The sequence below is a fragment of the Triturus cristatus genome, chromosome 4_2 (assembly GCF_964204655.1).
Source record: "Triturus cristatus chromosome 4_2, aTriCri1.1, whole genome shotgun sequence".
NCBI classification, from domain to species: domain Eukaryota; kingdom Metazoa; phylum Chordata; class Amphibia; order Caudata; family Salamandridae; genus Triturus; species Triturus cristatus.
Window position 1 is genome coordinate 407,107,792 of NC_140586.1, and position 27,563 is coordinate 407,135,354.

Below are 27,563 nucleotides of genomic sequence, written 5' to 3' on the forward strand. Positions count from 1 at the left end.
GAGATAGCAGTTTATTAAATAAAACAAATGATATGCTTGAGGATAATGTCACTTATTTATAACTGTTTTTAATAAATTGTTTTCACTTTTAGTTTTAATTTTTTTAATAATGCTTTAATGTTTTTTAGTTTTAGATTTAGTTTTTTATCATTTTCATAACATCTGGCATTAATCAACCCCATGTCTGCTAAAAGTGCACAACAGCAATCATTGTGTAAGGATCATTCAATTGGCAATGCATTTGTCAGCTGCACCTGCCTGTGTGTCACATCTCACATGATGCATTGCACAAAAAGCAACCAGTTAGAGCTGTATTGTTTCATTGTTTCTCTTTCTAATCCTTCCTGAGTGTAAAGTCACTATGAAAGTTTATGTTGTAGTAGTTTTGCCTTTTACGAATGAACCCTGTATACTATTGTTAATTATTTATAATAACTTAAGTAACCACACTAAATGATAATGTCTGTTTGTACTACTACATGAACTGCAACAATGCCACGTTTCACTGAAGTTTTTCTTGCTTGTTTGCTTTAAGGTTCACAACAGAAGAGACCTCACCCACAGTACTGCCAGACAGAAGTCTTGACGTGTGACTGTCATCTCTTCAGCTTGTTGTGAAGCTAAGTGCCACTGCCAACTGAGAGCTTCAATATGGCCCCAAAGAAAGGTGCCTCCAAGAAAGTGGCTAGTGGGGAGCAGAAGAAGCAGATTTCCACCACTGACGTGCCGACCACAACATTTTTCAGGAAAGTTATGCCTGCCGCACAGGAGCAAGCTGAGAGCAGCACTCCTCCATCAACAGCACCACCTCCCCAACCTAAGCCCAGGACTCTATCTGTCAATGAGGCAGCCAGTGCAATCATGTTGACGCAGATGAGCAGCGATGTTGAATTGGATTTATCCCTTTCACAAAGTAGTGCACAAACTTTTCAGGAAACACAGCAAAGTGGACAGAAACCGCAGTCAGCAATGGATTTGTCTGATGTTGGAGCAGAACAAGAGGTTGAGCTACCTTCAGAGCATGAAGTTGAACCTCCTCTTTTAGAATTATTGGCTCCCACATCTCCAGCAAGGAAAGGGAAGGGTACTACAACACCATCTTCTCCAAGCACCACTTCTGATGATGATGATAGGGACATGGAGTGGATCCCACCAGAGACAAGGAGACAACAGGAGAGGCAAGGGAAAAGTAAAGTTCCATAAAGAATTAGACTTATGGAAGGGGATGAAGAGGAGGATGGCGATGATGAGGTAGTCATGGTGGAAGGTGACACAGAGGAATCTAACATTGCTATTCAACCAGCTCACAGGTAGCACCACCACCAGCTCCCATATTTGCAAAGCCCCAGCTGAGATCTGCACCAACCCCTGCCTCAGGAGAATCAGAAAGGCAATCAATGACATGCCCGCCTACCTCGAGTTCATCTTCAGATATTGGCAGTGGCCCAGTAAAAAAGTACTCCTCCACAGTTCAGGACTTTTTCACAGTTAGCAAAGAGAGGGCGACCATTGCAGTATGCACCATTTGTTTGATGATTGAAGCCTGACACATTGTATGGTATTGGGGGACAGAAGACCCATATGAAAAAACACCACAAAATCAAGTGTGAAGAGCATCTTTAAAAAATTCCTGAACATGGTTGTGGTGGTGGGGAGAGCTGGGAAACATCAGCTACAAGTCCAATCACAGCTGAATGTGATGATGAGAAAGAAGAGGGTGGTATCTTAATGCAAAGCAGCCCTGTCCCCAACAGTGCACCAGCAGAATCACCCACCTCAGCGACTTCACAATATCACAAGAAGACTCAGAGTGAGATCACAGAGACAACATAGCATACAGTGACTGCTAACCCACCAAAAAGCACATTGAGTCTACCTCTAGCATCCACTTCTTAAAAGAAACCTGTGTCAGTGCCCCAAGAAAAGAAGAAAATCCAGGTCACTATTATGGACATGTTTAGGCAGGAGGAGCACTACCAGTGAAACCACCCAACCACACATTTGTACAATGGGAAGCTGGAAAAAATGTTAGTCCCTTTTTCAATGGTGGAAGAAGTGGGATTTGTGGAATTTGTGGCAGCCATCTTCCCAAAATGGAAGGTACCAAGAAGGACATATATTTCCAGAGCGGCTGTTCCAGCGCTGCATCACATTGTGCTGCATTTGGTTGGACAAGCTGTGCAGTAAAATGTTTTTCACACAATTCCATTCACCTGACGACAGACATGTGGACCAGTTGTCAGGTGACCTATTAAATGTGCATCACTGCACACTGTCTCTCTTTTGCAGGGATAAAGCAAAAGATAACTTCAAGTCTTGGCCCTGAAGAAAGTTTTAAGAGCATTCGGTGGCATGCAACAGTGGCCATGTTCACCAATGAGAAATCCCATACAGCTGTAAACATCTTGGAGGAATTTAAGCGCAGAGTGGATGAATGGCTGCGACCCAGAGGTCTTAGAATTAGATGTGTTGCCACGGACAATGGCAGGAACGTAGTCAATGCCATGTCAGATGGAGGCTATTTCACGGTCCTGTATTTGGCCTATTGTAGCAACTTGGTGGTGCAAGACTGCCACAAAAAAGAAGACCTAGTCAGCAGCATACTGGCCACCTGCAGAAAAATCTGCACCCATTTCAGCTATTCTTTTAAAGCCCGGGTCTAAAATCTTCCTTCCTATATACTTCCTTGGCACACGCCAAACCTCATTTAACTACTATGATCTTCCAACCAGCCCTTTCTAAATTCTTCCCTCATGTACCCTTCATTTGATTCATCCCAAATCTAATTTAACCACTATGATCTCCCTTATCCATTTCTAGAGACTTTTCCCTTTTCCATCTATCCTTATACTCATTCCAAACCTCATCTTACTACTATGATCTCCCAAATAACATTTTCTAGACTCTTCCCTCTTCTATCCCTCTGGTATCCTATTCAATGCAACTCAGAGCCTTGCATGCCCACTGCTCAAATGAACTTATATTTCCCTATACTAAGCCACAGACCCTTTTTGGGTTCCAGCGTTAAAGCCTTTGCTGACTCTTCAGGGGTAGCAAGAACTATATAAATGCAATTACAATACAATTCGATACAGTCCATGTAGGATTACCCAGAAAAAGTCCCAAAATTAACCTGTGCTTAACTCTGGGTAGCTTGGCATAAAAAGCAATCAGGCTTAACAGCCTTCAACTGCCTGCATCAGGTCATTGACTCAGCGAGATCACTGGGAATAACTTTTGACAAGAGCCTCACCATGCAGAAGCAAGATAGTGCTGCCACCAAAGGAGCAAACCTCCAAATGAACATCTTGAAAAAATTAAAACCCGTTCTACCCTCCAAGGACTTTAACGTTGCAGTTCAAACCCTAGAGTTTCTTTGGTTGGACTATGGAAGTGCTACCCTAGGCAGCTTGCCCAAATCCAAAAATGCCCCCTTAAGGGTCTCCCACAAGTCTGATGCAAGTCTCATCACTGGATCGAAAAGAAAAAACGACTTCACCTCTGACTTAAAAGCCCCCAACTGGCTTACCTGTGAAGCAATGAGTCAACTGAAAATCGCATGAATGACCCACAAAATCCTACACTTTAATCCCCCAAGCTACCTTGCTAAAAAACTTGAACTCTCGGGTGGCTCCAGATCATCAGGAACCACCAGCACTTTACCACTAAAAAGAAAACCTACAATAAGGCCTTCTCTGGCATCACCCAGAGAATTTGGAACTCCAACCCCCCTGAAACCAGACTAAATCCCTCCACAGCAAGAAAGCAATTACACTACTACTCATGAACAAACATATGCCTTAAATTCTGGAACTCATCTCACTCAGAGTTTTTCAGGACTCAGGATTACTGCTTGCCTGATATAGTATTGCTCTTGATCTGTCTGTCTTATCTTTGAGGACATTCCACACTCATCTGGGATCTACAATATCTTGAATTGTTTCTCAACTATTTAATATTGATATTATGTTTGCTGTTTATTAACATGTGTAAAGTGCTCTGATACCTGCAAAGGGTCTCCTTCGTGCTATATAAAACCTTCAAATAAATAAATGATAAAGTGAAAACACAACACCAGACAAATAACAAACCAATTTAGAAAGATAACGTACATTTTTATTACCTATTTGACACCAAAACAACAAAACTCCAATCAGTAGAACTGGAGCTATGACAAGTTAAAACTAGTGCCTAAAAGAAAAAAGTGCCAACCGTGGACATTTAGTCACACGAAGCTGGGTAAAAGTTGAAAAATATGGTAGGTCGCAATGCAGCGCAGTTCGGATACAATAAGTGAATTGGGCCCGGTCAGCGGTTACCATCGGACTCCGAAGAAATTCTGAGAAAAAGTGTCTGAGAAGATAAAGTTCAGCTGTGCATGGCTGCAAGAGGTTGCTGAGGAAAGAGCCTCGTCATCAGATAGCCCTGGGTCAAAGTCATGGCTAAGATTTCTACTTTCGGACTAAGTTGTTGAAATGGAAGTTGAAAATCTCCAGCAGGACGATGCACAGGGTGTAGCTGAACACAGTTCCATGAGGTTGGATAACCCTTTGGCGAAGGAACTCTGAAAGGTTTTGCAGCTGCGGAAAACATAGCGGGAAATGCAGTGAAGTCAATTCGACCAGCGATGCACCTCGGGCGGATAGGCAAGCAGGTTGGTCTTGGTCTCCTCCTGGTTCTTGGGGCAGTCTTTGGCCAAGATTTTTGTAAGTCCTCACTTTTGGGATTTGGCCATCTGGGCACCTTTAGCACCACAACCAAGGGCCCAGGACTTGTGGGACACCACTTGGGGGTTCAAAACTCATTCATGTTGGGTCCAGGTATGGGTTCAAGATGGTGGGAGTCTTTTGTGTCCCTGTGGCTTTGAACAGAGGGCCAGCAAACTAACCCTTAGAGTCACTCTGGGAGTCCTAGGTTCCGGAAAGATGCAGGGCTCAACAGAAGGGCTGGCCTCTGAGGGTTCAAGACAGGCTCCAGACAGCAAGGCAGTCCTTCCAGGTACAATAGCAGTCTTGCAGAGTGCACAGCAGATGACAGCAGCAGGCAGTCCTCTGACAGTCCTTCTGCAAGTCCTGTAATGAACTGAAGAATTGTTGTCTAAGATCTCCTTTTTATACCCTGATGCCCTCTGTTTGGAAGGTGGGAGAAGCTTTTAGACAGTGGCTTTGAATTACATGGAATTTCATGACTCCCCTGCCTCCAAGCTGGCTGCAGTGACAATGTGAGGTCATTAGTACCTTTGTGTGAAGGCAGAGCACAGGCTATTTAGTTGCAAGTGGGGCTGTGCTCACCTCCCACCATCCTGTCAGCAGATCGCAAATCCAGGTACACATAATCCCTGCATTGTGTGACTGTCTGGGAGCAATTCACAAAGTCTGTCAGTTACGCCCAGTCATGTACACCCAGGCCAGGCAGCAGGCACAAAAGGGCTAAGGGTAGAAAAACGGCAACTCTCTATAAGTGGAATTTTTAAAATTGTAATAAAAAAACAACTTTATAATTAAATGGTATATTTCAGTACAATTCAAAAGACACTAAACTTGACATAGCTACATGTTCCCGAAAGGAAATTACGGCGTATTAAATGTAAAAAGAAACCCCAATGTTATGCAATGGTGGGGTAGGCCTCACAGTAGTGAAATATGCATTTACGAGTTTTTCACTACCAGGACATGTAAAAAATTAAAAGTGTATGTCCAACCTTTTAATTGCACAACACCCTGGCCTATGAGCTACCTAAGGCCTACCTTAGGGGTGACTTATATGTGATCAAATGGAAGTTTAAGGCTTGGCAAAGAGGTTTTAATACGAAGTCAATACAGTAGTTTAAAACTACATTCAGGCTGCAAGGGCAGGCCTGGGACATGTTCTAAGGTGCTACTTATATAGGTGGCACAATAAGCACTACAGGCCCACTAGTAGCATTTAATTTAAAGGCCCTGGAATATATTTTATTACTCTACAAGGGACTTACAAATACATTAAATATGCCAGTTGGGTACAGTCAATATAACCATGTTTTGGAGAGAGAGCACAAGTACCTTAGCACTAGTTAGCAGAAGTAAACTGTACAGAGTCTTAAGGACAACAAGAATGAATTCAACAAAAAGTGAAGAGTGAAAAGGAAAATGTTTGGGGGTGACCCTGCAGAGACGGCCAGGACCAACAATTGGAAAAGCTGAACACTCTGTGAAGGTAGTCATGGTAAATGTTTGCATGGCAGGTTGAAGGCAAGGTGGTAGAACAGGCTGATTAGGAGAAATTATGTAGCTTTTAGATATTGGATGTATACGATTCATCTTGATCAGATACATTAATATGCATGCCGTTTAAGAGGGACATATTTACTTTGATAGTGATTGTGATCCATTTATTAATTGTTTCAGCATGCATGGGTGAACCTTGGATAGCCCATCTACTGAAGAGTAAAAGAAATAAAAAGGCGCACGGACACAGTTAGTCTTTCACCGTTACTCTTGTTTAAACAATTTGACATGTCTACAATATATCACAATTTTACTGTACTATAGAAAAGGAATTTCTTACCAGCTTCCTTGAGTGTTGCAACCCAAATTGAGACATCTGTTTTCGAACCGGTACCCTTATCATTCCACTTAAGGTCATAATCAGAACCATACAGAGCATCCAATTCATCTAGTGAAAGAAGATGTAAAAATGTCTCATTTTCATTGACTAATACCTGCATGCAAGAGAGATGGTGAGTGACCGGAGAGAAAAGGTGGATTATCCACAGCCTGATTGGCATAAAATCTGTTTTTTATTAAAGACACGGAGGCTAAGATTATGCTTGCTAATTAGCATTTATATACATGAAATATATAGGTTGATACATAACCTCTACAATGCTTAGACTTGACTGTGCCCTTTTTCCAATTTCGTCAGTAAATATTGATTATATGCCAAACCTTAACTTAGCCTTCAACCTACTTGTCAGGACCACCTCCTGGATATTACTGGTCCCCTCAAAAAAGTGTTCTAGACGGCAGAGATCGCCTATCTAAATGAAACTTAGGTCGACCTCAAGGAACTACGAGAGTGGGCACAACAAGAAATGTCCAGGAGGCTATCCTGACAAGTAGGTTGAAGGCTAAGTTAAGGTTGATGAAGAGCTAAACGATTTTCTAAAAGGGTTGGGGGGAGATTATTTGTTAATGTGGGCAGGTGATTTTAATTGTGAAAAGTGAAAAATCCCATTTGGGGAACAATGCGGCCACAGCGATGAATATTGGGAGCCAAGCCATCATTTCCCGCATAATCCATATGGAGAAGCAATTAATGCTGTTATATATAAATATAACTTACAAATTGTGGAATTAGGCGAACATGAGGGAGAAAGCATCATCCAAACGTATGAAGGAGCAAGGTCCTCGTCAAATATCGATCATGCCCTAGTATCAGGGAATTGTAAGGGATTGGTCTAAAATGTTTATATTCAGGCAAGTCCATTTAGTGACCACCACCCATTATTCTTAATATTGAAATTAAGTTTGCCCCAACAAGTAAATGTGAGAGTAACTGCTGTTGATATTAAAACACAAGGAGAAAAATTTCTATTAAATGGTCAGGTGTTAACTCCATTATATTCATGGGAAATATGATTTAAAAAAAATCAAGAATATATAAATATCTGCCTGGACTGATCTTCCCCAAACATAAATATTGTAAGTGCATTTTACAATATTACAGCTGCTATCTCTGGAGACCTGAAAATCAAAACCAAAGAAAATAGCGATCCTGATCCCAGATGGTTTGACCAGCAGTGCGCAAAATTAAATAATGAATTAAAGAAAGCGCTAGAAGTAAGACCTAGAGATAGACAGGGGATCCGCACATTACGGAAATATATAAACAAATGTTAAAAACAAGGAAAATAGAAACACCAAGAGGGCGCGGAAAAAACTATTCAAGCAGCTGAGACATGTGACTCAATTCTGTTCTGGAAAACAATAGATCATTCTTTTTTCAAGGATATATCAGCGGCAAAGATAGAAACGTAAGTAACTCCTGATGAATGGTTGATGCATTTTGAGATCATTTTTAATGCTAAAGACGAGACCCTGGTGAGAGATGGTAATAGCAATTTCATCTTAGTTGATACTGTAAAGACAGCACTCGGTACTTTAGATGAAATTCAAACCACCTTAATCAAAAGTGCAAATGACAAAGCTGCGGGTCCAGAAGGGGTACCTACTGATATTTTTAAATCTAACATAGAATTTTGGTCACCGTTATTATTAAGTGTTTTTAATACTACAATAGGAGGTGTGTTACATGTAACCTGGGTGGGAAGAATTATTGTCCCTATTTTTGAAAAAGGTGACAGAGGGAAGCAAAGTGCTACCAACCCATATCCCTTCTGGATTCAACATCTAAGCTGGGCAGAATCATGCTAGAAAGATGGGAAATCTGGGCAAATGAGAATAACATCTTAACTGATGTCCAGTATGGATTTAGAAGGGGTATGGGGACGGTGGAGCAATGTGTAAACCTCGAGTTATTGATAGGGAAATACACACTTGCCAAAAGATTTTCACCTACACCTCTTCTTCGTTGACCTTACTAGTGCTTTCGATCTAGTTAACTATGCTAAATTATGGCAAACGTTATAAGGGATGGGTGCACCACATGACATTATAATCTTTTTATCAAAAATATATTCCTTTGTAACTTCAAGAGTTCGTTACGGCCCAAAAAGCGAATGTACTTCTGATTTTAGAGTTACATGTGGGATTCCACAAGGTTGTGCCCTTACGCCGCTTTTATTTTCCCTTTATATTAGCAACGTTGATTTATTTCTGCAGAATTTAAGTGCTAACGCCCCTAGAGTTGGTACACGTGTAACTCCAGTACTCTTATCTGCAGATGATTCAGTACTGTTATCAAGGACTGCAAATGGGCTCCAGTGTTTAATGGAAAATGTCACACAATTGATGACTGTAAAAGACTTAAAAATGAATCTTGGTAAAACCTTCGTCATGACCTGTGGGAAAAGCAGACTAAAAAGTAGGCAACATCATGTGGAAGGTACCCAAATTGAAAGAATAACATCCTTCTCTTATTTAGGTATTCTTTTTAATGAGAATGGTACTTGGGGCGCCACATTGATCTATGTAAGTTAAAATATTTACGAGTGAGTGAGGGTATTTTTAGATTTGCTACAAAAATAGTCAATAAGCCAGTAATAGAAATCCTTACACTATATAGGAGTAAATGCATTACAGGCACGTGCTATGGAGCAGTAGTATAAGGGAGAGCAAAAACCACCATGTTGCAAATTCAGGAAAACACATTTTTAAAAAGGAGTTATGTGTACCCTACATTAGCGATTCAATTACCACGGCAGCCCTCACGCTCTGGCATGGGATTTGGAAAAAATGAGACCAAGTTGACTAAGGAAATAATTAGGGGCTGTTTATCCCTCGATCATAGTGAAACAATTCCCTGGTTAAAGTATATTTCCAACCTTTTAAAAGAATGTGAGGTGGACATCGATTTTAATTAACCAGAGTCCATCCAGGATTACAGTAAAGGGGATTTAAAGATGAGGCTAATAAATTCTAGGGAACTGTTTCAAAATGCAGGAGTAGATTGATGTCCGTGCGCTAGATCATATTGCGAAGGTCCGCTCTTGATCGGTATCCAACCGTGTCTCACCTCTGTATGAAATTTGCAACAAAGATTTTATCTATCAAGGTTGACTCTGGGCACCTTACATTATCAGATTGCATATCCTAGAATTGGAAAGTAGAACCATAACCTTCCAAACTGCCCCTGCGAAGGAAGAACCCCACAGACCACATTGCACCTAATGCTTTGTTGTGGCTTTTATCGGGATATTAGGAAATCAGTTTTAAGACCTTTATTTTTAACCAACAGTTTGTATTTTTATAAACTTGCTGTTAACTATATCTGTAGTTTCGAAAACGATAAAGTCTGCAATGCAGTTATAGCCTTTATACAAATGTCAATTAGGAGAAGAAAGGCCAATTCCTATCTAGATGCCCTAACATGTGAAACAGGTAGGTTTTTTCCTACCTGTTTAGGCTTCAAATATTTTGATAAAAATTAGCCACTGCACTTTCCACACGCACTTTACCTCCTCTAGTGACCTGCTTACATGACTGTGGCGACTATTAATCGAGATGAAGTACTATCAAAAATTATTCTTTGCAATTGTGAATGTGAGCTTAAGTTTCATAATATCTGCTTTTCTAAGGTAGAGATGTGTTTTTATACTCTTTTAGTCTGAGAATTTTTAGGAATTGATTTGTCTATTTATTATTGATTATATATTTACTGTGAATAATAATGATGTGTTTACAAGTATACTGTATAGACGGAGTGTTCATATGTTTTGCATTGTTTTTTAAAGATTTACAGTGTTTAATAATGAAGCTATTTTTATTATGAGAATGCTTTTATGGTTATATATTATATACCGAATGAAGCTTGATTGAATTGAATTGAAATCATTTCACTTTTCTAAGTTTTATTTTCTTATCAGCCATAAGTTGCTCATTATTATTTATCAAGACAAACTGTTTCCAAGAGTTGTATACATCTTTCAAAACATTCTCGCATGTTCACTCTCATTTAAATATGAAGGTATTTTGTTTAGGACCCTTTGAATCACTTTGGCAAACTTCTATGTCAATTGCCTATTTTTTACCCCTCTGATTGCCTAGTGAAAAGTGGTAAAGATGGTGGTGGTTTCACATTTTGTCATCCTAGGTCTGTAGTAGATATAAGGAGGTTTTACTGGTGAAGGTAGTTTCAGGTATTATTTACAACCAACAGTATCTAGGGAGTGTGGTGGGACCTATTTTTGTTTATCCCATGGTATCACTTTAAACTGGTATTACTGGAAAGGAACAGCTTGGCTGAACTGCTCTGTTTTGTCTCAGGAGTGCGCACTGCTCAATGCCACCTGCTGGAGATATTGTAAACAACACTCACAACTGTAAGTCAATATAATCTTACCTTCACTGTGCGCTGCCTTTACATTCATAAAGCAGACGAGCAGCATTAATAGCCCCGAACAAGTTCCCATTATGTCTGTGTAGATTTTCTCTTCTGTTCCTGAAAAGAAAAATTGTAAGTATTGGGAATAGTTTTAGACACACAAGAAATTCTATATTGCAGAGGATTATGCCAGTTTATGACCTCCTAATAAGCAAAGTAAAAATATGTACACAAGCCTCCTTTTATTTTACAAACAGAAGTCCTCATTTTTCCAAGTCTTAAAAAAATACAATGTATTTTATTTTTTAAGTATTATATGTTGCAAGATGCATGTAGCTCTCTGTGGGCACTGAATATAAGACTGTCTTCTCTACTTCCATATGTCCCTGTATGACTTGTGAATTTATGATCATGTAATAGCAAACCCTGCTGGCTTTGTCAGTATTTGTTGCACTAAGACTTAGTGAGTGTGAGATAGTGATTTCTCCCTTTGCTTACTGATGGAGCTAATCTGATGCTAGTCAAGTACCTAGGACCTAGGACCTGAGGAGACACAAATTGGGATTCAGAAACATATTCCAGCAGAGGCCAGCATAGCTCAGGCAGGTCCAGTCACAGGTTCAGGGCACCAGGTCAGCTGGGCAGTTACAAGGAGGCCTATGGAGCTTGTTTTGTCCCTGTAGCTCAGAACAGGAAGTCAGCAACCTGAGCCTTGGAATCACTCTGTCTGGGATAAAGGTTTCAAGCAGGAGAGCCGACCTCTGTCAGCAGGACCATCCTTCATCTGTATTCTTCCACAGGTCCAGGAGTGTACTGAAGAGTTGGTCTCGTGGTCCAATATTTATACCTGGTCCCATCTTTGAAGTGGGAGAACCGTATATACTTCCTCCATATCTGTTTCCAGAAGTTCCTACCTTCCCCCAGCTCGAGATGTCTGGGGAGACAAAAGGCTATGGCAAATTTCTTTGTGAATGCAGGAAGCAGCCCCTATTGAAGTGAAAGTGTTGTAGATGACAGCTCCCCCCTCCTCATTATTTCAGGATTGCCCTTTCTGCCAACACCCAGTCTCATTTTGTGATACTGTTTGGGACGAATACACAAAGGCCAACTACAACTAGATATGTGACAAGATACAGACAGCAGGCACCAAATAGCTAGGAGAAAAAACGACCAACTCTCTAACAGTGGAATAGTTAATGTTTGACTTAAAGTCCGTCTTTACCATTAAAAAGGGGTTTAAATTACAATTCATTTGAGTGTAAACATGACATTTATACCAATCCCCAATCAAAAGTTAGCACTTATTAAATGTATTAAGGTAGCCAAATGTTAACCTATGAGAGAGGTGCGCCTTGCATTAGTGAAAAACAAGTTTAAGAAATTTTCTCTACCAGGACATGTAAAACTTAAACTCACATGTCCAACTTTCTTAATGTAACCTAAGGGCTGTTTAGTGCCTATCCACGGGTGACGGATATGTATTAAAAAGGAATGTTTAGGCGCAGGAAAAGGTTAATTTTGCCAGTTCAAAATGTCAGTTTAAAACTGCAAACAGGCTGCAACACAGACCTATTGCCTTTGTCACAAAATCAACACTAGATATAATCAAATGTATATTTCTTTAATTCACACATTCCAATGTTTCCAAAAAATGATTGTCATGGGTTTTTCATGTCTTTGAGTCTTTTTTTAATCATTTTTCAGGCCACAAAATGCAGTCATAGAAACAACTGCAAGATGTGTCTGCACTTCAGCTAAAGACTAGGCCTGGGCGGAGAACTACGCTACGCTCGCGGAGTGTGTGTAGTTTGTGCAACTACGCACTGCGTGAATCGCACATAGCACAATGCAAAAATGTGTAGCGTAGCGGGCAATTTTTGCTCGCTCGCGGTCCTCAACGTCAAGCTGGTGACCACGAGCGAGCAAAATCCTCGATCTCGTTCGCGATCGGCAACATCAAGTTGCCGATCGCGAGCGTGGAAAAAAAACCTCCCGGCGAAATTCTCAACGTGGGTAGGTCAGGTTTCTCATTGCGAATGGTCGCATATGTTGGCGACCCCTCGCGATGAGAAACTACTAGTCCGCGTTGAGAAAGCTGCCGCTCGAGTGCAAATCTACTTGAGTGGCAGAAAACAACCACTTGCACTGTGCATGATGCTGTTCGCAATGATATTTGAAAAAAGGGGACTCCTACCAAACAAATATGCTTGCTATATGCAGGGAATGAATGAATGAATAAACAAAGCTGTTTATATAGATGAAAAATAAATTGAAAATATATTTTTCCAAAATTATGTGTTTATTTTTATTTTTTGGATGCTATAGAGTGTGGTTACTGCCTTATTGCACCTAGATTATTTAATATGGTTTATAGAAGCTTGCTATTGTTTTTTTATACAATTCTGTTTGCAATGATTGCACAGTGCGGACAAGCATCAGGCACTGTGCAATCATTGCGAACAGCATTTCCCTACCGCACTACGCATTTCGCGTAGCTACACGTAGCGCACGTAGTGCAAAGTGCACTTAGCATAGCTATGCGTAGCGCAACTATGCAAACTAAGCCCAGGTTTAAGAGTATGGAGCTCCACCTTGTAGTGTTTTAACAAAATATGGTAAGCTCTCTTAGGGTCATGGATTTATTGACCCATGAGACTTATGTTTCTTTAATGTTATTGGAGGGCTGCTGCATACCCTGCATCCCCCCACAAAACAAATAAAGGCTTGGTGCTGCACCTTTTAGGGGCACCACCAGGATATGAACAATGCATATAAAAAGTTCTCACAGGCCATTATGTGGCACTCCATGCCAGAGCAGTAAATAATGCATGAACAGCTTCTGCCACTCATTTATTATTCTTTTGTTATTTTTTTAGTTTATTTTTTGGGTGGCTTGATGCCCACCCGGGGTACTCACATCTTTAGGTGTGATTGGGGGTTCCAGGTGGATTGGCTCCGAGGGGCCTGAAAATGACCTGAGGAGGGGGCTGCATGCCCCTTTCCCGTTTTTAGTAAATTGGCCCATGGGGGAAATCAGCTGAGGGGGAGGGTAAGCATGCTACCTCCCCATCAGTACAAAAACAGCAAAACATTTTCCCCTAGACCCTGGCCTACTCTGGGGGTCATTTATGTGAAAACAAAAAAAAAAGCCATGTTTGTATTTATTTTACTGTGTTTCTGGAGGAGAACTGCCAGATCACAGCAAAAAAAACATGCTTTTTAAACTCTCCCCCCACATAGGATAGGGAAGCAGGATATCTCTACCCTGCCTGCTTATATTCTTCTTTTTAACATTTTAGGACTCCCATGGCAGCTAGCTGGCCGAATGGGAAAAGAGCCCCTCAACCAATCTGATTACTCTATCTTTTAAGTTGTTTGATCGGGGGCACTTGCGAGCGTCCCCTTGAACCAACTGTCCAGATATGCAAAGTATTTGAACCTTAATTTCTCAAAAATTACTGAACACATTCATGTCGAATCACAGAAAGCACACTTTCTGGACTAAGATCTAGCTTTCTTCCAAATTTGCTGTAATTCTGTTCAGATATATTCATGGTATAGCTGTTCAATTTCTAAATAGAAAATTAATTGGGATTAAAATGTTATGCCCCCCTTTTTTCTTGGTCCCCGCCTGATGGATCACCCTGCATCTTTGTAATTCACTGAAAAACTAAAGGTTAAAGTGAGGTTATAGTTAGGTGAAATGTTCAGTTACAATGTAACATTTAAAACTCTACAAACCATAGAAATTTACCAGTTATAGTTATCTTATGTAACTAAAGCTCACACCCCGCCATGCATAGTTTCCTAATTTTGTTGCAAATATTGAAGTGATAGTATCAATGATGTCACAGAAAATGTCATGAGTGATATAATTGGGTGAAAATTAGCACTGAGAGAACGCAAGTTATAGTTACCTAGGGCAAGAGTTCTAGTTACTTTAGATACCTATAACTAATGAAAATCTGTGGTTTCTGTAGTTTAAAATGTTACGTTGTCACTGAACATTTCACCTAACGATAATGCTACTGTGTCCTTTGGCCTTTTCAGTTAATTTCTAGTTTAAAAAAAAATGTAAGTAATATTTTCTTACCATATATAAAGCCAACCACATGCTGCACACATCATGACGGGAATTGGCCACAGGGCCTGGTCTTCTACCTCCACAGCCAACCCAGACAGGCAGCCAAACCTCCCTATCCACACACAAAACCCGCCCTATGTATAACATCCTACACTTAAAGCAGATCTGTCATCTTTCTCCAAAAATGATCAATAATGTTAATCAAATCCATATTTGAATAATGACTTACAATATAGTTAGTAAAGTTTTATTGAACTGCTTGACTGTGACTTATATTTTACCTAGTTCTTATTATAACATTTTGGGGGTGAAAATGTGAAAATAAGTTGTCATAGATATATTACTTTTTCTTTAAGAAATAAAAACAATTAAACAAATATATCTCTGTTCGACCTTTTCACATTTTACACCCCAAAAGATGCAGTGGGGTCGTGGGGGCGCTAGAGGGCGCGCACGCAGTATGGCCGCACTAGCGTGAGGCTCCTGCTGCCTGGAGGCAAGATCCTGAAGTTATCCTGGTTATCGGACTGCTGGCTGTGCCACGACTGGATGTGATTGTAGCTGATGTCCCCGCGCGGCTCCGGTCCAAGTTTGGGGGCTGTCCGACCTCCGGTGACGGAGATAGAGGCGCCGCGGTCCTGACCGTGCCCCTGGCTGCTGCGGGGTGGAGCGATCTGCCGGACACTGCGTCTACGCGACTCCGGTGCAGTCCACGAGGCCGGTGGGCCCGGCGGAGCAGACTGATGAGGCGGCGCCTTCCCGGGGCTCGAACCGGAGCATCGACTGGGCGGCGGGTACCGGAGGGGACCGGAGTGGCGTGGGACTGTCTTCTTGCCTGTGGCGGCCCTCCCCTCCCCCCCCGCATGCACTCACCTCTGCGGGGCTGGAGGAGCTGGGACGCCTGACCTGCCGGAGCGGACGAAGACTGGGGGGACGGTGAGGTCCCTTGGTGCAGGGGACGTTCTGGGCCCCCCCCTCGCGCCTCTGGGGCGCCCTGGACCGACGGGGGTGCTGTGGTGGCCCCCCCCCTCTCTGTGCAGCGCCCGAGGCTGCTTTCTGGTGCCTGGTGTCCCGCCCTTTGCACTCCTGATCGGCGCCCTGGGGCCCCGGCGATGGAGCGGCGCTCCTGCTGCGCTTACCCCCGCTTCTCGTGAGGATCTGGTGCCGGTGGCGCGGCCTCGACATTACTTGCTGCTTGGACGCCCCGGGGGCACTGGCGACCGGAGTCGTGATCTGACTGCTTGGACCCAGATGCGACACATGCGACGCCCACTGTGAGTGCGGCCTCAACAATCCTGCGGACCCCTGCCGCGTTGTCGCCACGTGGCCCATCCACTGTTTGTGTGTCGCTCTTCTGGTGGGACGAGTTGCCTGGAGGGGTCCGGGTGGCGGTGCGGGCTGACACCGTGGATCCTGTCGCTTGGCCTGACGTCTCCCTTCGCCGGGCCCACGATGGGCAAGCACGACCACAAACAGTCTAAACTCTCCTTTGCGGCCCCGGCTGTTAAAGCGGGGCTGCGGAGTGCGCCGGATGCTGGAGACGGACAGGGCCCTCCGGTGGCGGACGGGGACGGGGCCGCTGCGACGCCGGATCTCCAGCAGATGATGCGGGAGATGAGGCAGGGCTTTGCCACTGTTGTGGATAAGGTGGACCGCCTTTCCTCGCGAGTGGATGCGTTCGCCCAGAAAATAGATGCCCACGAAGAACGCATCACTGAGGTAGAGCGCCGAATATCGGATAATGATGATACCACAGCAGCCCACTCTACGAAGCTTACAAAAATGGACAATGTACTGAGGGTCATCGCCGCTAAAAACGAGGAGTTGGAGGCCCGCAGCCGACGTAATAATATACGCGTGGTAGGTGTGCCGGAGTCCACCAACATGGGGCGCATGGAGGACTACGTGGAGAGGATTCTCCTGGCCGCTGATGGCGCGGAGGCCCTCTCTAAACAGTTCATCGTGGAGAGGGCACACCGCTCCCTCGGACCGCGGCCCCGTCCTGGCGCTCCGCCTAGGCCCATCATCGCGCGTCTCCTGAATTACCGGGACCGTGACGCTGTGCTGCGGGCTGCACGTCTGAACCAAAATTTGTCTTGTGATGGGGTCAGCTTTACTATCTTTCCAGACTTTACGCCTGTGGTTCAAGAACAGCGGCGCAAATTTGTTGAAGTCAAGAAGAAGCTCCGGGCTCTCCAAATTGATTACGCATTGCTGTACCCAGCGAAGCTACGAGTCACGCATCAAGCGAAGCAACACTTCTTCTTGAACCCTCAGCAAGTTGAAGACTTCTTGAAATCTTTGCGGAAGGTGCGGGATGCACGACCTGAAGAGGAAGATGCCGATTGTGGTAATGAACATTGACTGCTGACTCGCCTGCCGTTGAGGTCGGGGTCCTGCCTCGTAAGCGGCCCATCTGCTTTTTTCCTGGTGGTTCGCGGCGGACGTCCCTCCTGCTGGGCAGTGGCCCTGGCTGACCGAGACTGTTCTGGTCGTGTGCTGGCCGATGGTCGGTATAGTATTCCAGGCACCACCCTTTCCCCCGCTTCCTGTGTCTCGGAGGGGGAGCGGGCTGCAATGGGTGGATATGTGTGCCCCCTGGATGTCCCCCGTAGGGTGTACCCCATTGACTGAAATGACTTGGTTGCTCCTGTTGAGCTGTTTGATTGCACTGATGGGTGGGGGGTGGGTAGTCTTTTCTGGCGAGTTGGGGCTGCTTCAGTGGGTGGGGGGTGGGGGGGTAGATTTTGGGGCCTTGCAGGTTTCCTCCATTTGTCTCCTGGGGGCGGCTGGGTTGCTGCGCCTGCGGGATGCGTGGTGCTCCCTTGGGGCTCTACTTGACTCTTCTGCCTTATTGGGTTTCGCTGCCCTTCCTGTAGGGGGTCACAGTGTGGCCCCTAGGCTGGACGGCTTGTTTCGACTTCTTGTTACCTATTCTGTTGAATTGAGCAGCGGGGCGCATGACGCGGGATGGGGGTGCGTGCTGATCTCAGTTGGGTGGGAGTTAGGGGTTGAGGGTGGAGGGTGGGCTCCTCTCCCGGGATGGGCAGCTCGACACATCGGTCTGAGAAGGCTGCACGGCAGGGTAGGCTCCTGGATGGTATATGGCGATCCTGGCCCCAGACCTTCTGTGTGGGGCTGTCACACTCCTCCTGCTCGATTAGTACGGGGGCTTTGCATAGGCTTCCAGTTGATGTTGTTGTCAGGGGTGGTTGGGAGTTCGGGAATGTTTCATATGGCTGATGCACTGTTGAGAACAGCTGTGGTTGGGATAATACTGTCCACGACGATGCCCGGGGTTGTCGCTGAGTGGGCGGGACATGGCCCCCTTGCGTGGTGGGAAGATTATACACTTGAAGACGTGGTATGCGGATGTGGCCTTGCGGATGGTGGGAGCTGTGGAGAGACAGGGCCTCTGCGAGTGATGTTTAGAGTAGAGGACGTGCGTGCCTGTTTGAAGGTGGATGGCCGAGGGCCCTGTGCCGAGACCTACTGCTATTTATATGTTCTGGCCTGCCGATGGGGGATACTGACCTAAACATCATCACTTGGAATGTCAGGGGCCTCGGAGATCCTAGAAAGCGTCGGCACATCCTGTCTTATTTAGATCGGCACGCAATCCACATCGCGTTTCTCCAAGAAACCCACTTTCGAACGCAGTCTACTCCTACCTTTGCGGGTAGATGGGCGCAGTGCACTGCCTTTTCTTCCTACCTACATACTCCCGTGGGGTTGCAATATTGGTCAGAAGAGGTACCCCCTTTGTTCTGGCGGGTACTAAAGGCGATGCCCAGGGCCGCTATAGCCTGATGTGGGGCAGACTGGGGCACAGGATGGTTACGCTTGCGTGCTGCTACGGTCCCAATGTGGACGACCCTACCTTTTTTGCAGACTTGGGCGCAGATATAGTGGGTGTGGGCACGCAACACCTCATATGGGGGGAGATTTTAATGTCGCGCTCCGCCCTGCGATGGATAGATCCCACCCGGCCCCGCATCATTATACTAGGTCCCGGGAGGCGCTGTCTGCGATCGTGGAAGAGCATAGACTAATAGACACATGGAGACACCTCCACGCTGAGGTCCGTGAGGGCACACATTTTACAGCGCAGGGCCGCACCTGGGCCCGGCTCGACTATGTCTTCCTGGCCCCGTTGTTCCACGCGGCGCTGGTTACGGCGCGACACCTCCCGCGAACCTTCTCTGATCACGCACCAGTGCGGGTTACCTTGCGGGCTGCGGACCTCGGCCCCCCTCTGGCGGCCTGGTGCCTGCAGCCCCGGATGCTCCTCGATCCCCCTTTCCAGGAGGAACTGCGGGAGGATTGTCTGGACTTCTTTAGGCGTAACAAAGACTCCGTGCGGGATGTTGAAACCATCTGGGATGCGTTCAAGGTGACCTTGCGAGGCCTGTGCATTGCCAAAGGCTCGGGAGTTCTGAAGAGCATAATGTCGCGCCTGCGGGCATTGGAGGTGGATCTCCAGGCGCTTGAGGCGTCGCTGGCTGTAGGTCCGGATGATGCCACGCTTGCTAGTATCCGGGACAAGGTCTCGGAATATACTGCTGAAGCTGCAAGGGAAACGAAGTTTAGGGGTAGGTACTGGGTGGCCCGGAGCTATGGGGAGGGTGAGAGGCCAGGGAAAGCCCTGGCGGCGACCATGCGACTAGTGCGTCCTTCTAATACGATCATGGAGATAGTGGGGGCGGACGGCACGCTTTATAGGGATACTGCACACATCCTCAACACCCTCGTGGCACATTACCGTGGGCTGTATGCGTCGTCTAGGTCAGAAGAGCTACGTTTGCACGACTACCTCGAGGATGTCTCCCTGGGGTGGCTTAGTGATACACAAAGGGAATTCTTAAGTTCTCCTTTTGAACTGGATGAGGTAAGGGAGGCCATCATGCACATGAAGTCAGGCAAGGCCGCCGGGCTCGATGGGATACCAATCGAATTCTACAAAACCTACATCGATTTTATGGCACCGGTTTTGCGAGAGGTGTATGAAGACGCCCTTGAGGTGGGCCACCTCCCCCCCCTCTATGCGCATGGCCCTCATCACTTCGCTTATGAAGCCAGGGAAGGCGGCGAGTGATTGTGACTCTTACCGGCCCCTATCCCTGCTAAATTGCGACGTGAAAATCCTAGCTAAGATCATAGCCACCCGCATCAAGCTCCTTCTCCCTAACCTGATACTGCCCGATCAGTCCGGGTTTGTGCCAGGTAGGGCTACATCCCACAATCTCCGCACTTTCTTCTCGGTCCTTAATTCTGTACACGAAGACCTGCCCATGGCCGCCGTCTTCCTTGATGCCACGAAGGCGTTTGATTCTCTTGAATGGGACTATCTGTTCCAAGTGCTGGGGCGGATGGGATTCCCGAGCATTTTCATTTCGTGGATCAAGTTGTTATACATTGATCCTAAGGCTAAGGTGTTGGTAAATGGTCAGCTCTCCCCTGCGTTCCCTATTACTAGAGGCACCAGGCAGGGATGCCCCCTCTCGCCCCTGCTATTTGCCTTGGCCATGGAGCCACTGGCGGCCAAGTTGCGGCAACACCATCGAGACAAGGCGTTGCGTTGCTTCCAGCGGCAAATATTGATATCCATGTACGCTGATGATATCACCCTTTACGTCCGGGACCCTAAGGAGAACCTCAACCCGATCCTTCGAGAATTTGTTCGATTTGGCATGCTTTCTGGTGTCCAGATCAATTGGAGCAAGTCTTGCCTGTTCCCACTGACTGCCTCTACTGCGCGATTCGAGCTGGACTTCCCCCTTGCCTGGAGTGAGGGGGATTTCAAGTACCTGGGCGTCCGCGTTGAGAGGGGCAGGGACGAGCTTCTTCGGGCTAATTATGGTACTGCGATGTCTCGCATTACGGATTATGTCACTCGCTAGATCGCGCTGCCCCTCTCCATGGCTGGCAGGTCATCATTGATTAAAATGGTAATATTTCCGCAACTGTTGTACCTCTTCTTAAATATTCCTTTTTCCCCCGGTGCCTTCTTCTTTCGCCAGCTCCGTTCGGAGCTCACCAGATTGGTGTGGGGAGGTAAGACGCCTCGGCTCAGGTGGGAGATACTTATTAAGCCCTACGACCAGGGCGGGTTTGGCATTCCCAACTTCGAGCTCTATTACCTAGCGGCCCAGGCGCACTATGCCTACTTTTGGATACGGCAACCTAGATATATGCCACAAGTTGCGGCTGAACACTGGCTAGCGCACCCCATTCCTATAGAGGGGGCATTGTACATTCCGGTGCAGGAGAGAGATAAGACGCCCACGACGCTGATTAGCACAGTGACTGCGTGGCAGAGGTTGGCTACCATTCTAGGATTGGACTTGTTGTATGCGCCGCTGTTGCCCCTTGCTTACCACCCGAATATGCCCCTGTTGCAGGAGGCAGGTTTTCGGAAATTGCTTCACGCTATACATGTTGAGACATGGGGGGATTTGTACCACAATGGCGCGTTCCGTTCTATGGAACACTTGTATGGCGGTATGCAGCCTACTCCCCTAGATACCTTCCTGTACCTCCGACTCCGGCAGGGGGTGAGGGCACTCACGCCTGACTTTCCGCAGGAACCCCCACATATGGTCCCACTGCAATGCATATTGATTGACGACACTCCTGCCAGGCTCGTTTCTAGAATATACCGCTCAGTGCATGCTTCGGCGCCGGCGCCGCAGCTGGCAGCTAGGGAGAAATGGGACAGTGAACTACCGGCCCCGCTAACGGATAAGCAGTGGCAATTCTGCTTAATGCAGACGGATCGCGTTTCCTCCAGTAGTCGCCTTAGAATTATCCATTACAAATACATCCACAGGCTTTACTATACCCCGGCTAGGCTTCATAGCTATAAGCTTCGCGAGGATGACCGGTGCGAGCGCTGCCGGGCTCCCGGTGCGGACTTTCTCCACCTAGCTTGGTCATGTGCGGCGGTGCATCAATATTGGTGTCAGGTGTTCGAGGCGCTCTCGAAGATGATCTCCACAGCTGTGGCGCCATCTCCCCTCCTTGCCCTGCTGGATTACGTGGAGCCTATACAGGCGACGCACCGCAAATTCATGGCACTTGCCTTTCTGCTCGCTAAGCGACGGGTGGCGTGTCGATGGGGTAGGGGCAGGGCTCCGAAATTCAAGGACTGGGTGCGGGATCTGGTATACTGTCAAGAACAGATATGTACTTACTCTGAGCTTATGCCCCCGACGTCCAGGCCCACGGATATTTGGGATCCGCTGCGTTGCTATTTGCGAAATGAGGGCGCCGCCACAAGTGATGTGCTGGCAGCTGAGTAGTGGTGTGCTGGTGACCGAGGAGACTGGCGTAACTGGAACCTGGGCTGCTGGCATGTGGCAGGAGCGTGGTGAGTGCTTTGGTTGTAAGTCGTGTGCCTGGCTGCCTCGATATGACTCCGGTATGAGGTGTGCAGCGTCTGGGTTCCCTCCCTGGGGCGTACGCGCCGGGCATCGTTGTCGGCGTTTTTTTTTTTTAATTTCAAAAGAATTTTATTATTTTAAAAGCGCAAATATGACACATAAGATATAAACCAAAGTGATACAATTGATATCAGACAATAAGATAATAAATACATTAATATACAATTAATTGGTAGGAGAGCAATTCATTGTCATTCATTAATCTGCAGACATCAGATAAATAAATACTTAAGGAGGGAAGACCCAAAATGATGTCTGGCAAAGATATATATCAAAAGTATCACCTACAGATGGCAAATTAGGGAGAAGAGGGAAGAGAAGAAAGGAAGAAAGAAAAGACGGAAAGAATAGGAAAGAGAAGAGGAAAGAAAAAGAGAGACAAAGAGAAGAAAAGGAAGAGGAGAGGATTTCCCGAGGAATCACCCAACACACAAGACAACACTAACCAGACAAATCAAAGGGATATTGTTCCACCACCCCTTCAGAGGCCAACTTCATGTATGAATCTAGGGCTTCCCATACACCAGAGGAAATAGAAGGAGAAAGATGAGCATGATCCACTGACGTATGAGCACTTCGTAGAAAGGAAACCCAGGCCCACCAAGTATGGTAAGAGACAGACGAAAAGGATTTCCACTCCATGAGAATTACTTTGACTGCAATAGTTAACAAGAGGTCCAACAACTGGAGCTCCATGGGATCTAAAGGCAGAGGGACTGGGGCCGCCAACGGACCCAAAAGAATTAATGGAAGAGACAGTTGGAATTTGATGTTAAAGATGAGCATAAGGTGTTTGTGAACTAAATCCCAAAAGGGTTGGAGAAGGGAACAATCAAGGAACATATGTTGAAAATCGCCTGGTAGAAGCCCACAACTCCAGCATAAATTGTCTTCTTTGAGATTGAGTGAATACAGACGACTGGGAGTCCAATGAAGAAGATTAATAGAGAAAAACTTAGACTGCGTTAGAGAAGGGGCAATTTTGTTACGAAGAGAAAATTTACCAATATCTTGCCAGGTATCAGAAGAGATATGAGCAGTGACAATATGATCAAAATGATGTAACCATTTTTGCTGTGTGACAGTATGGGAAGGGAGTGTAGAGTCGATAAAAATTTATAAATCCGAGACGCAACATGACCAGTCCTGATCCAAAGCTGAAAGAGCGTAATCAGCGGGGAAGAAGGATGAAGGTGTACTTTAGCAAGTGCAACCTTAATCTTAAGAAAAGTATAAAAATCTAAATTAGATAAAGAAAAATGTTGAGCAAGGGATGAGAAAGGGGAAGGATCATTGTTGGAATCATAGAGATGTTTAACAAGTGAGACACCTTTCCCAGCCCAGTAAGACATCAACTCAGGGTCAATATTAATTTTGATTTTAGAATTGCGCCAAATAGATGACCATCTAGTTTTATGTATTGGAACTGCTACCCTCTTATCAACCTTACGAACCGCAGCAATAGTGTCTAAAATAATAGAGCGAGAAAATGGAATAGAAAGGGTGTTTGTGGTCAAAAAAGATGCAGTCGGAAGAGGGGAGGCCAGTTCCTGTTCTATTGTCAACCAAGCTGGAGCATGAATAGATGGGGAAGAAAACCAAAGGGCACCCTGGGACGCCAGAAAAGCAGTTTGATATTTCCCCCAATCAGGAAAATTACAGCCCCCCATATCATAAGATTTCCGTAAAAATTTATAAGCAATCCTAGCCCTTCTATCATTCCATAAAAATTTAGAAGTAAGCAGATCAAGTTCATGGAAGAAGGAATCAGAAAGCCTTACTGGAAGCATAGAGGAAACAAAATTAATAATAGGAGTGATCATCATTTTTAGAGTCTGCATACGGCCCCACCAAGAAATATGCTTCGGAGACCAATTTTCTAAAAGACGTCTCACCTTAAGAATAGTTTGGGATTCATTATAAGAAGCCGTAGCATATAGGGTGGAACAAAAATAGATACCCAGATACTTTAAGTGTTGGGATTGCCATTTAAAGCCCGCCGAGCCCATATGAGAGGAGAAGCAGTAAGCATTTAAAGGAAACATCTCTGTCTTATCTTTGTTCAGAGTGTATCCTGAAACTTTTGAAAAAAGAGCAATCGTATCCGAAATAGCAGGGATGGCCAAAGCAATATCATCAGAAAAAATGAGAACATCATCTGCATATGCCGCCGTTTTTATCTGATGAGACCCAAAAGAGAACCCTTTAATATCTGGATGCGAGTCAATCATTCTGAGGAGAGGATCAATGGACAACAAAAATAGGAGAGGGGACAAAGGGCATCCTTGTCTAGTGCCCTGACAAAGGTTAAAAAAGGAAGACGTAGCACCATTCACCCGTATATTAGCTCTAGGTCGGGAGTAAAGAGACATAACCATACGAATAAAGGAGTCACCAAGATTGTGTGCACGTAGGACCGCTCGTAGAAAAGGCCAAGAGACCTTATCAAAGGCCTTTTCAGCGTCAAGGGCCAAGGCTGCCGCCGGAAGATTAGATCGTTTAGCGGCGCCAAGAATATGACAAAAAGTACGAATATTATCCCGTGCAAGACGCCCCTTTACAAAACCTGTTTGGGAGGGATGAACCAAATGAGGAATAAAGGACTCTAATCGTTTAGCTAAAATGTTAGCAAAGATCTTGGCTTCCATGTTAAGGAGGGATATGGGACGAAAATTTTTGGGATCTGCGTGATCCTTCCCGTCTTTGGGGATAACTACAATAGTAGCATCCGCCGCAGAACCAGACACAGAGCCGTCCTTAATAAACGCATCAAAAACGGATTGGAGTTTCGGGACAATCACGGGAATAAAGGTTTTATAAAACGCAATAGGATATCCATCGGGACCAGGAGCTTTACCAGACCGAGTAGCTTTAATCGCGGAAATGATTTCATCAGCAGTAATCGGGCAGTTTAATGATTGATTATCTTCCTCCGAAACAACTTTCAAAGGAACCGACTTCAAGAACTCCTGACATTGTTCAAAAGAAGCTTGAGCCGACGGGGTATACAAATTGTTATAAAAATCGCGGAACACCTCAAGGATTTCTGCAGTTTGAAATTTTTTCCTACCAAGCTGGTCAGTAATAGAAGGAATTTGGAAAGTGTTGCAAGAAGATTCCTGGAACTTTAAAGTGGCAGCAAGATTCTTGCCCGCACGATTTCTTAACAGCAATCTCTTAGATTTCTGAGCCTGCAGGCCAATATGAGCTCTCTTAGTGACTATAGAATTGTATGAATATTTTAGATTTTTAATAGATTGGAGGCAGGTCTTGTTCTGAGAGTGGCGGAAAAGGGATTCCTGACGTTTGATCTCATCTGCTAAGTCCGTGAGTTCCTTTTTAATGGCTGCGTTTCTCTTCGACATACATTTAATGACCTGACCACGAAAAGTACATTTAAAAGAGTCCCAGAGAACAACAGGGGAGCTGACTGACCCAACATTCTCAATAAAAAAAGTCTCAATGTCATTGGAAAACTCTCGCACCAAGGACTCATCATGTAAAATTTCTGTGTTGAGTCTCCACGATCGAGCTCGTGCCCTAGGGACAAAGGAGGTAAGAGTAAATGTGACTGCGGCGTGGTCAGAAACTAAAATAGGATGAATAAGCGGAGAAGAAGAAAATTGAACCAGAGAAGAGTGAACCAAAAGATAGTCAATGCGTGAAAAGGACGAATGAGGGGAAGAAAAAAAGGAAAAGTCACTACCAGTGGGATTATGAAGACGCCATACATCCTGAAGATGGGTAAGAGAGCACATATTAATCATTTGTTTGTGTGCTTTAGGGGGACGAAAGTTAAAGGCAGAATTCCTATCCAAGATAGGGTCCATTGGCAAGTTAAAGTCACCACCTACAATAAGATTACCAGAGTGAGGAGTATCCTCGAGCTTTTTGGTAATCGCATTCCAAAAGGCCGGGTCATCCTTATTGGGGGCATAAATATTCATGACAAATAAGTCAGCATTACCATCGGACAACTTAGATAGTAACCAACGCCCCTCCGTATCCTGTTCAGAGGAAACGATAGATAAGCCAGAGTGTCTAGAAACTAAGGTAATTACTCCATTCCTTTTACCACAAGCATCTGAACAAGCAACATCAAAGACCCACTCTTTCTTCAGAAACAACGCCTCCTTGGCAGAGAGCTTTGTCTCCTGAAAAAGGACGAGATCCGAAGAAAGAGATTTACAGTAATCCAAAATCTTTGACCTTTTGACTGGATGATTTAGCCCTTTGACATTAAGGGAAAGTATATTTAGTCCAGACATAGAACCATTATCAGGAAAAAAAGATATTCCATATGTGGCAAATGAAGCGCAACAACCAGGAGGGCTAACCAGCAGACATCAACAGCCAGCACAACACAGAGTGAGACCAGAGAGGAAATCCGAAGAGAAGAAAGGAAAGAAGAGGAAAAAGAAAGCAGGAGAGTACAGAGAAAGAGAGAGAGAAGAGCCAATCCGGCAGGTCTGAAAAAGACCAAATTCATACAAGGGGGGACATGGAAGAAAGAGCGAGGGGCCAACAGGAGAAATAACAACAACAGCATAAAAAGCCCCAGAGCAGTGCATAACCGGTTATACATTTAAAAGGAAGGCACTATCTAAAAGCTAAGAACCGGAGATAAGTATCACTTATTAGAAGACAAAGCGAAATGAGAGACTGTAAAGGCCACACATTTGGCCAAATTAATGTATAGATAACAACTAAAATAAATCATAGAGAACGGTAGGAGCAGAAAAGAGAGAAAAAGAAAGCACGATCAGGCATTAAGAGCTGGTGAAAAGAGAACTAAGAGAGAACAATAGTATTAGGTAGAACCAGACCAAAGCGGACTCCAACAAAAGAAAAAGGACCATAATGAAGAGAAAAGAAGAAATACACTCTAAAGCATACTGTATGATATAATATGGGAAAAATACGTGAAATATAATAAAAAACTGTATATAGCATCTTATCAATATAGCAATCAGTGAATCCCTATGGCAGTTAAATAAGAGGCCTAATACTAAATATAAATATGTAAAGTCTATATACAAACTCATAGATGACTT

General features: G+C 44.9%; 1 protein-coding gene across 2 annotated transcripts in view; it reads right to left on the reverse strand.

Annotated features, from left to right (window-relative positions):
- Positions 1-27,563, reverse strand: part of LOC146833942 (uncharacterized) — a 302,258-nt gene that overhangs the window by 162,168 nt on the left and 112,527 nt on the right. For both annotated transcript variants that reach the window (XM_085600109.1, XM_085600110.1), the window contains exons 2-3: positions 11,002-11,100; positions 6,547-6,654 (exon numbers count right to left, since the gene is read on the reverse strand). In XM_085600109.1, the coding sequence (XP_085456235.1) occupies positions 6,547-6,654; positions 11,002-11,071 (178 nt within the window). In that variant the 5' untranslated portion in view covers positions 11,072-11,100. The remainder of the gene's footprint in view (positions 1-6,546; positions 6,655-11,001; positions 11,101-27,563) is intronic.